At 38.0% G+C, this 10,698-nt stretch overlaps 3 protein-coding genes across 4 annotated transcripts in view; 2 read left to right on the plus strand and 1 right to left on the minus strand.

Moving 5' to 3' along the window:
- si:ch211-120k19.1 (Mpv17/PMP22 family protein) overlaps window positions 1-617 on the plus strand; it is a 3,147-nt gene extending 2,530 nt beyond the window's left edge. The window contains exons 5-6 of the mRNA XM_017473125.3: window positions 230-259; window positions 362-617. Of these exons, the coding sequence (XP_017328614.1) occupies window positions 230-259; window positions 362-493 (162 nt within the window). The 3' untranslated portion in view covers window positions 494-617. The remainder of the gene's footprint in view (window positions 1-229; window positions 260-361) is intronic.
- Window positions 1-2,249, minus strand: part of LOC108268244 (uncharacterized) — a 10,109-nt gene extending 7,860 nt beyond the window's left edge. Inside the window, exons 1-2 of one of the 2 annotated variants that reach the window (XR_006982747.2) lie at window positions 2,116-2,249; window positions 1,555-1,750 (exon numbers count right to left, since the gene is read on the minus strand). Coding sequence is in view for 1 of the 2 variants with exons in the window: in XM_017473113.3 (XP_017328602.3) it covers window positions 2,116-2,134 (19 nt within the window). In the remaining variant the exon portion in view is untranslated. Of the gene's footprint in view, window positions 1-1,554; window positions 1,751-2,115 lie in introns of those variants that run through there. The other variant, XM_017473113.3, reaches the window with a different exon arrangement.
- A 1,414-nt stretch (window positions 2,250-3,663) lies between these two features.
- On the plus strand, window positions 3,664-10,284 carry rpl18 (ribosomal protein L18; the record flags this gene model as incomplete). The annotated part of the gene is given in 6 exon segments (NM_001200116.1): window positions 3,664-3,750; window positions 4,456-4,563; window positions 6,964-7,062; window positions 7,901-8,024; window positions 9,750-9,819; window positions 10,145-10,284. Coding segments are annotated over 6 exon segments (564 nt in total), but the record flags the coding sequence as incomplete, so codon positions are not given.
- Between the last annotated feature and the right edge of the window lie 414 nt (window positions 10,285-10,698).

Below are 10,698 nucleotides of genomic sequence, written 5' to 3' on the forward strand. Positions count from 1 at the left end.
AAGTGAGGCCAGGAACTAACTTGTGGATGTTCTATAACATGAACACAACTTTAAAAAAAAGTATGACCTGTTGCTCTTAAATTAATACAAATTTTAATTGTTGGCAAATTGCTATGGTATAAGAGGAATAAAACACTTTGAGATGTGCTGTTTTTGGTAAACAGCCTAATCATCATCATCTGTGATTCATAATCTTTTATGTATCTGATCTTTAATTCTGTTTTGGCAGACTGGGGTTGTCTACTGGTCTATAATGCAGGTATGATAATGCTCATCCATCAATCCATCCAATCCAATTTACCCATTGATCCTCAAAGTTCAACTACAACCTAACATTTTCTGCTGTTTTCTTTCATCACAGGCGGTAAACTTTTCTCTGGTTCCCCCGATAGCACGCACAGTTTTCGTTGGAGGAATCTCACTGGGCTGGACAGTCTTTCTGTGTCATTTTAGACAGCAGAAGAATGAGTCTCATTCCAGTTGCTCTACATAGCATCCAATAATTATGTACCATAAAATGATAAAAATGTGTCTGCTGCTCTTAATTTTCTGTCAGCCTGCATTTCTTCAACCTAAAATGTTGGAATATATGTTAATTAAATAGGCTTATAAGTGTATTTTGCTGTTTTGTTTACTTTGTGAATGGAAAAAGCTGTCGGTAAGTGACATCAGACTCGAAAGCAGCCGATAAGAATATGAGTCGTCGCTGAACTTCAAAGAAATGGCCCGGTCATGTGACTATGCGGAAGGTGTGATCATTGCGTCAGCAGCTTCGAGCCGCGTCAACAGTTTTCCTGCGTTTCAGCACTTTTATTGGACATTTTGACTCCAAACACAAGTTGAGCTACATGTTATACAATTATATATATATATATATATATATATATATATATATATATATATATATATATATATATATATATATAAACATGTGTAAGTGTGTGTCTGGAGAGAGAGAGAGAGAGAGAGATATGAAAAGCCATTGTACAGGTATAAAGAAGGACAGTGAATAAATACAACATAAACAGTGGCGTGTATTTATAAAATGAGTTCACCAGATTAATTACTTCCACATTTTGAAATACTTTTCCTATTTTTTGGAGATTATGTAGATAAAGGTAATCTGTAAGTATTACATTGTTGTTTACAGGGGTGGAAAATACTTTAGTAGTTTACTTAAATATTATTTTGAGGATATTTATAGCCTACTTATTTGTACTGAAGCCCTAAGTGGCCATTCATTATTATTATTATTATTATTATTATTATTGTTATTATTTATTTAGTTATTTTTTTATGGTGAAGACTTAACGTACTCGTGATATCGACATAACAAACGTTGTTTTCTCGTGATCACGACTTAATTTTTCAGTGTACTCGACATAACGTTTTTATTTTTTCTGGAGGCAGCAAAAACTTTATCGCAGTCAAGACCGCAGCATTACAGATTAACCAGGTCGTTTTCACTTTGATCAGGGACTCGAGCTGAAACAGCTCTGTGTCGGTCAGTGATTAACAACTTCCACATTAGTGTCCAGCACTGAGAAGGGGACACCCCTTTCTCTTAATGTGGAGATCAAGTCCATCTCCACAGCGGGCAGTTATTACATTTATGACGGCGAAGACGCCGAGGTGCAGCAACACCAGTCTCATTCACATGGTGCGGGATTTTCTTGTGAGAAGACGGCCTTTTGTTAAGTGGAGATCACGAGGAAACAATTTGTCATGTCGAGATCTCGAGACAGTTGAGCTGTAATCAAGAGAAAACAAGAAAACCAAGAGCGTGAACATGGTATGGTCATTGGCGGGGTCCACTTAGTTTTCCATAGCCTAACTGTAATGTAAAGGAACGAAATGCTGTGCAATTTTCCTCACTTTCACTCGCATTTATAACAGTCTGTCACAACGTGAGGGTTCACAACGAACTCGGCGGGAGGATATGCAAGTGAAGGTAACGTTAATGGTTAAAAACTGGAACTGACGTTAGCCTAGCCTACTTCGTGGGTGTGCAAATATCAAAAGTTAATTGACGTTCCTAAGAACAAACCAAGCCATGGTATGATGCCTTCTACACTAAGCTAAGGTTACCTACTATTTAGGTATCTAGTTACTTACTGTCTGAAAAAAAGCTCATATGTTCTGCTGCACTTTTCTACGCTTGGCTGCTGTCTCCATCTCTTACAGATTGAGCTGCTAGATATATCAACGAACTTGCTTTGAGTATGGGCGCAACCAAGTGTGCAACTGGAGGGGGGCACACACCTATTTTCCTTAACAAACGGAAATATATTAAAAAGGAAAAGACATAAATAAATAGAATAGATGAAGAAAAGACAGATCCGTTGGCAGGGTTCATTAAATGGGGACATATAGAAAATATTTTGTACTGTATATTGGGGGGACACGACCCCTCCAAAGAATGCGTGATTACGCCTATGAAGAAAACTACGGCCGCTTAGGGCTTCACTATATTTAAAATATAGGGGGGCATGTTACTTAATTTCATCAGTTGATAACATTTACTTTGAGTGCATTTTGATATCCACATTTAATTGAGATTCTGACATTAATATGCACAATAAAAGATTCTGATATATCAGCTGTACTTTCACTCAGTATGATTTCTCAGGATATTTTCCACCCCTTGATGCCAGTAATATGTGATTTCAAATGATAAATACTATGTGCGAATTATAAATGTTAACCGTATCATATGAAATCAAAACTGCTATGAACCAAAGAGGTCTGCATGAACGGGATCCAAAACATATACGCCGACATTTTCCCTCGCTGCTAGCACTGTAGTTATGACCAATGAGAAAAGAGCTTTTGTGGTCACGTGTTTTCACGGTATCCACCGTGTTCTCGCTGAACACTTTATCGCGAGACTACGCTACTTCCTTTTCCCTTTTCCCTCTGAGCCCAAGATGGTAGGTAGCAGCCTTGGCTGTTTTGAGACGTGTACTTTTAAAATCTGTGTCCATCTTAATGTCTGTGTTGTCAGATTTTATGGAAAAGGATTTAATCGAGTCTCATAGATTTCCACGGACGAGTTTTTGTTCAGATTTTTGCTCATTTACAGTTATAACACCGTTATACAGTAATATACCGAGTCAGGCGGCTCTCCCTCGTAGCTGTGGAAAAGCGTGTGCATTGTGTTGTGGCTGTTTTTGTGTCCCATCAGTCCGACTCTTAAGTGTTTGCTTCAAAATGTTTAAAATATATTAACTGACAACTGAGGGAACACTAGGCTATAAGCACTACTTAGTTTAATTAAACAGTATACTTGAGTAATAGCCGGTTGCTAGTTAGCTAGCTCTCCTTTTGTGAACAGCATACACACACACACCATTAATATCTGTTTGTGTGTGACGTTAGTGAATGTGAAGGCCGTACTATATATCTGGTACAGACTGGCTGAAATTAGTTTGTTCGCTGTTCAGATCTTTAATTGTCTTTCACTCATTTGACTAGCCATATTTCTGAAGTAGCTACCTGGCTAATGTTAGCATAAATCATTGACAAGAATGGCCAGCCGTGTTCACATGAAGTGAGTTGGGGCGAGCTGTTTTAATTGACTTCCAAAAGCACAATGTACATTACTGACAGTGCGAGTTGTTAAAAGATATCAGTGTTTAATAAGCTGGACTGCTGTTTCTGCAGGGAGTTGACATCAGACACAACAAGGACCGCAAGGTTCACAGGACTGAGCCCAAGAGCCAGGACATCTACCTGAGGCTCCTGGTCAAGGTGAGTAACTCTGTGTATGTTTGTTGTGGGTTGTTTTTTTTGTTTGTTTATTTTTTTCCATTATCAAATTTTATATGTAAAATATTTATTGGTTTCTCCAATAGTGCTTTCACATCTGTTAGTCCATTTGCTCAGTTCGGGTCACAGTGCAGTTGATGCTTTCAGTTTGTTTGCCCATAAATAAACAAACCAAAAAGTAGGTCTGAAATCATGCTCGTAAAAGGTTAATGTATTAGTCAGAAATGCAATGAACCTTCAGTAATTGAGTTTGTCAGACCAGATATCCAAAATAAACTGCATTCTGCAGTTCTAAAGCTCTGTCTTTTGGCTTGGTTTAGCAGCTTGCGTCTCCAGAAAATAATGCTGCCCATAACCCAAAACATGTAGCATGTTTGTGTGCTGTAGTTCAGTCAAATTACGATTGACACGCTTTCTCGCTGCAGTCAAACCTCACCAGATTTAGCTTGGATACAGACTGGGATAGGTCTTGGTCAGATTGTTTTGGCCCTGAGCACAAGTGCTGTTTTCTCACCCACCTAAACAAACTGAACTGGGTGGGGACAACAACAGAGTTCTGTTCACGTGGATTAAATGCTGCATTTGTGAAAGCACACCAGATTTTTTTTGGTAAGTTGACATGTTTAGCATGTTATGCACTACCACATTGTGACAGTGATGTTTTTTTATATATATGTTCTGTAACAGTTGTACAGGTTCCTGGCTCGCCGTTCAGATGCTCCCTTCAACAAGGTCGTCCTTAAGAGACTCTTCATGAGCAAGACCAATCGACCTCCTCTGGCTCTGTCCCGCCTGGTCAGTAACCCCACTGCATGTCAGAGATGTAATATTGTAATCCTGTTATTGCTGCATGATTTGGGCAAAATACTATGAACATTTGTTAGAATTGAATATAGCACTGACGAAGCAATCATGTCACTGTTTTTAATCATTTTGATTACACCAATGGCAGGTTTTGGTTTTTTTTTGGTTGTTTTTTTTTTTGGGGGGGGTGGTGGGGGGTGGTTTTTTTTGTTTGGTTTTTTAAATAAATATCAAATTACTAATAGAAAATGTATCAGAAACCTGACACTGATTAGGATTCTCACAAACAGGAGACTTCTACAATGTTGGTATTGCCAGTGTTGTAACAACAGGGTAAATATAATGATGCCAAGCCTCATTTCCCCATGAGACCTGTATGTATGGGCCATGGGGTTTTCCATAGTTAAATGAAACATGCACATGAGGCTCGTTTGAGTTTTTAAATTGGAACATTTGTGATGTGCTTATAAATTAGATTCTATTGCTTGGTATTGTATTTTTGTTGTTCCCGAATGACAGCATTGGGGATGTTGCTAGTGCAATGTTTTAATAAGGAAAAAAAGTCAGCAATCTAAAATATAAACATCAGGTTTCATTTCTGGGTGCTTAAAAAAAAAAAGACTACCAGGTTCTCCTCTCACTCACAGTTTTCTGATGATATTCAGTGAGTCATTAATGAGAAATCCAACACTGAATTACTAGACACAACAAAGCAATAGTTAAAGGATGCAATGTAGGTTTCAGCCCAAAGTTCTTTACTTGCAGCATCACAGCCAATTAGAATATGCTGGTGTTCACTGCGTGACTTTTTTGGGGGCGGGGTTTGGGGATGTCATTTTTATTGTAACACAATAGATGTGAGATTCTTCTGTGGAAAAGTAAGTACACCCTTGGCCTCAGAAGCTAGTATTTGACAGAAATAACTTATTGTAGGTTATTTTGCATAATTGTCCACCAGACTTGCTGGACTTATTGACCGCTCTTTCATGCAATATTCTTTCAGTAGCACAATGTTTTGAGGGCTTTCTTGCATGTACTACCTGTTTGAAATACCCCCATTTCTTCTTTTTGAGCAATTCCTTGGTGGATTTGCTAGTGTGCGTAGGATAATTATCCTTTTGAAAGGTCCACTTTCGGTTCAACTTTTGGACAGATGACTTCACGTTATCTTCAAGCACTCTTTGATATGGCGCAGAATTCATAGTTGAATCAATGAATGCAAGCTGTCCAGTCCTTGAGGCAGCGAAGCAACCCCAAACCATAACATTTCCTCCACTGTGCTTCACAGTTGGTATGAGGTGTGTCTCTTGCAAAGCTGTCTTTGGTCTGCACCAAACATGGTTGCTGTTACTTTACCTATATGCTCACTGGCAAACTGTAGTCTTGCAAAGGCTTCTTCCTGGCACGCCTCCCATGCAGGTCAAATTTGTGCAATCTCTTTCTGATTGTAGAAGCATGCACTATGACACCAACAGCTGCAAGACTTACTAGCAGATCCTGTGATGGAGTTTTGGGGTTCCTAGAGGGGTGTTTTTTTTTTTGTTTGTTTGTTTGTTTTTTGTGCGCTTTTGCTTGAGACAGTCTGCTCTTGGTCTGAATTTGCTGGGACGGTCAGTCCTGGACAAATTGGCAGTCATTTGAAATCTGCGCTGTTGTAGATGATTTTCCTTACAGTGGAATGATGTATTTGATATCTTTTTAAATCCCTTGCCAGCCTGATCCACAGCCTTTTTTCTGATGGCCTTACAGAACTCTTTAGATCATGTAACGATGACTCCACACATCTCAATAACAAAGGGGACACTAGATATGAGAGGGGTATAAATAAGAGAGGTTCCACCTGCACTCCCTAAACAGCATCTAATTGCTGGCACCTGATTCTAATTTTATGGATTTAAAATTGTGGTAAATGCAGGGGTGTACTTACTTTTTCCATGTGACTGGTCTTTTTTGTGTGTTAATTTACATTCTGAAAATTACTGCAAAATGTTAGTTTCATGTGTCATTTGATAGTGTATCAACTTTGCTAATGGGCACTGTTTCAAAGGATCAGATGTTTTTTTTGTTTTTTTTTAACCACCAACAGGTTTCTGTCATATGCCAGTTTGTGCTGAAGCAAAATACTCTAATTTTAAAAAGTTCAGCTGGTAGTTTGTAAGGTTTAAGTAGAATTGATGGATGAGGAGTTGGTTTAAGCCTATTTATTCTCAAATTCTAAGCACTTTTCCCAAATTCATAAAAATACAAATGAGTTATTGGTGTTCAATGTCATGATATTAGTGATTAAAGTAGACTGGTACTTTGGTGTACACTGCTTCCATTGCGCATTTTAAATGTTTAGCTTTTTCGGAAAAATCAAGAATTTATTTTTCTACTATGCCTTGTACTCAGATCCGTAAAATGAAGCTTCAGGGACGTGAAAACAAGATTGCTGTTGTTGTGGGAACCATTACTGATGATGTCAGGATTCTGAACATCCCCAAACTGAAGGTGAGTGTAAATGACGTTATGTGGTTTTGTTCTCAACTGTGCACCTTGTATCACTGCAATGGTTCATTTAGTGTGACCTGGTACTGAGTCTCTTTGTTGATTTGTGTATTTATCTGTTTCTGAAGGGTGATGTTGATTGGTGTACTTTTCTGCCACTGTCTTAGGCATCTAAATACTCTTGATTGCTACAAAAAAAAGAAGAAATGCCAAATTTCCTCTTTTGTTGTTTTTTTGTATTATTTAATTATTTATTTATTTATTTTAAAGATGTACAAATTGAATATTTGAAAATATGTATTCATTCCCATTTCTGGTTGCCTCAAAAATGTTTTTGTTGCATTTTTACTACTTTGAATGTACATGGGCCAAATTATGGATGTCTCTTGGGGTTGAAACAAAATGAGTGGAGGTATAGTTTTAGGGCATGTCATGTTATCCAGTCTGCTATGGGTAACGGTAATGTAGGCACTATTTAGAGTGCATCTAGAGAACTGGTTAAACCTCCCCTATTCTATACTAATTCTGGAAATGTTTAACAAGCAAAACACTTTGATTTATACAATTATTTTTTAAAACAATGATTATTCAAGGGAATCACTGTTCTTGTTAATGTACAAGAATTATTTTGTACATTTTATAAATAATTAGTTTGTACATTTTTAATTTCCCATAATTAATTATTGTTACTTTAGTTGCATTGTAATTCTATGACTTTGTCATGTTCAGTATGTCTGTTAGGCTTTGTTTGCTTTAGTATGTTGGTTATTTATTTGGTTATTCGGTGCTGTTTAGCGCATGTAATTGTCACAGAAGTGCTTACTCTGCCACTTTTGTTCAGGTGTGTGCTTTGAGGGTGACTGCAGGAGCTCGTAGGAGGATCCTGAAGGCTGGTGGCCAGGTCATGACCTTTGATCAGCTAGCTGTAACTACCCCCAAAGGACAGGGCACAGTGCTACTGTCAGGTAAGTAATGATAAGTTTAGACAGGAGGGCACACTTGATTTTCACATCAAGCGTCTTGCACATTACAAAATCACATTTCAGAGTAACTACACAGGTGTGTCTGAGTATTCCAGGCAAAAATGTATTGTCACAAAGTAGAACAAGCGATCTTAATTCATTTGAATATGATTATGCCCAATAAAGGCCCTTTCACACTGAGCGCGACACAAATCGCAGATGAATGGTGCTTTCACACTGAACGTGAAACGACTGATCGCCTTCAGTTAATTTACGCCTGCACGATAATCGTCACTGAGAGAAACTGCATTTTACACCTGCGCACTAGGTGGTGCTACCAAATATTCAGCTGATCAGCCTGTCGTCTTTGACCTCTGAAGGAGGAATCATTGCTTTTCAAACTGTTAAAAGTTAGTTTATGTGCTGATTCTTATTTTGTGTAGATTCTACCCAGAAATGGAGGCAGAAAGTTTAGGGTTTTTTTCCAACAGCACCATCAAGCTGTTTTAGTATGAATGAAGTAATGTGAAATATAATACATTAATACTAGTGGGGGGAAAAAACAGAGTTTAATGCCCAAGACCAGCCTGCTTTTTTTTATATCCCGTTATATTTATTACTGACGCTTCAAAAAGAATATAAAGATAAATAACAAATGACATACTGAGTATTGTTTTCTGCTACAAAACCATTTTATCGGCACAAGGCCAATTTTATGGAAACAGGCGGGAGACAGCAAATATCGCCAACTCTTTTATTAATCTATTATTTTACACGCACTTTCACTTTGTCGATAACAGAAAAGTGGGTGGAAACTTGGCAAATGATCACACTAACTCAGTGTCCATGCGCTTCTTTCTTCCAGAATAATATTCTTCAGTGTTTACACTGGTTTCAAAACAGCTTTCTATGCTATAGCATGACCAATCTCGCCCCTATGTGCAACAGCAGTCTGATCTAAAGCTTAAATCTAATTGGACGGCCAGTTTCGGAAAAAATCGACATGCTTGAGAAAAAAAATTCTTTGTTGCTCTGAGTATGATCGTGCCCCATGTGAACAGCTCCATAGGGATCTATTGTTTTGATTCAAGAGCGTCATCTCATCAAACATTTGCATTGCTTAATTATGCTCAGTGTGAAAGCACCTTAATACGGAAGTTATTACAATATAAATATTTGGATATTGCAATTTAATACTTATCGATTGCTATTTTACTTAAAGGCAGTGTGCAGTCCTGTAACCAACAGAAACCACTAACAAAAACAGGAGTGGGTGGCTTTGCTGCTGTATACATGACAGCTGTGAGATTCTCCCCCAGTTATTGTATACCGTTTGCTTACTGCTGGCTTTAGTTTAAGTGGTTCACACGGCTCAAAACAGTGGAACATCCCATAATCTGAGTTTAATCAGACGTAAAACAAATGTTGCTTGATTTTGATGTGAAACTCAGATTTACTTTGAGACTTCTTTTTGCTGTCCAGACTACAGACAAATCTTTCCTGCTCAGTCGGAGCAGGAATCGGATGTTACTCTCTTTTTAAGCTGCCGGTCTGAACATTTTTGAGTTTAAACAACTCTACACGCAAGCGTGCTGTAGATTTTATGTGCAGTTGACTTGTCAAATTGACACATGAAAAATTACCTAAAGACGATGCTTTTAGTGAAATCCCAGCTTAAAGAGAGTGTTGTTGAACTCTAATTACTGTCGTCATGGTTTGTTTCTAAAGGACCTCGCAAGGCCAGGGAGGTGTATAGGCACTTTGGGAAAGCCCCTGGAACTCCCCACAGCCACACCAAGTAAGAACATGCCTCACTTAGACTTTACAGATTTAACAAAACAAGTTTATACACTTCAGTTAAAATGCTGAAATTAACTATCTTGTGCAGTAGTACTTACATTTGTATTCCCTAATGTCTGAATTAGGTTTGTAAGAATATCACAATAAAACTACAGTTGAGCGTGAACTTATTTTTTCCCACAATTTTGGGAAAATTTTGCAATGGTGGTGTAGTGGTCAGCCTCTGGAGCACATCAACATTTGTACATCAACACATTACAAGGCAGTGAGACTGAAAGTTTATTGCTTTTGAAGGATTTTTAATTGGATTGCTCTTCCCACAGGCCCTACATTCGTTCCAAAGGCAGGAAGTTTGAGCGTGCTCGTGGTCGCAGAGCCAGCCGTGGCTACAAGAACTAAAGCTGTCTCTTTGTTTTGTATTCATCATTATAATGCAAATAAAGATGGGCTTTTCAACCCCTGGAGCTTCTGTGATATTTCATTTTATACTATTCAATATGAAGTCAGATTGAATCATGTTAAACTGTCTTTTTATGAGTCTTATTATTCATGTTCTCTTCACCCCAGATTATTGTGTGGTCAGATTATGCAATAATTTGCTAAAGTGTTCATGCCCTTGCAGAAAATTGCATTGCATTTTGCAAGATGTTGAATCACGTAGCTCTTACATCATGCATTACCACATTAAATGGAAAATGAGACGTGGTTGGTATTTTTAAATTTTTTAAAAGTCTTTTTTTCTTTTAAATGTTATTGCCATACAGTATCTGTACTCCACCAAGTTTCAGTATTAATGTAAAAAGCAGCTGAACTAGCGTCAGTGGAAACTGCGCTCGGTGTGAAGCAGCAGTGGCTATTTCGATAAGCTGTTTTCAGT

Source organism: Ictalurus punctatus, chromosome 1 (assembly GCF_001660625.3).
Source record: "Ictalurus punctatus breed USDA103 chromosome 1, Coco_2.0, whole genome shotgun sequence".
Lineage (NCBI taxonomy): Eukaryota > Metazoa > Chordata > Actinopteri > Siluriformes > Ictaluridae > Ictalurus > Ictalurus punctatus.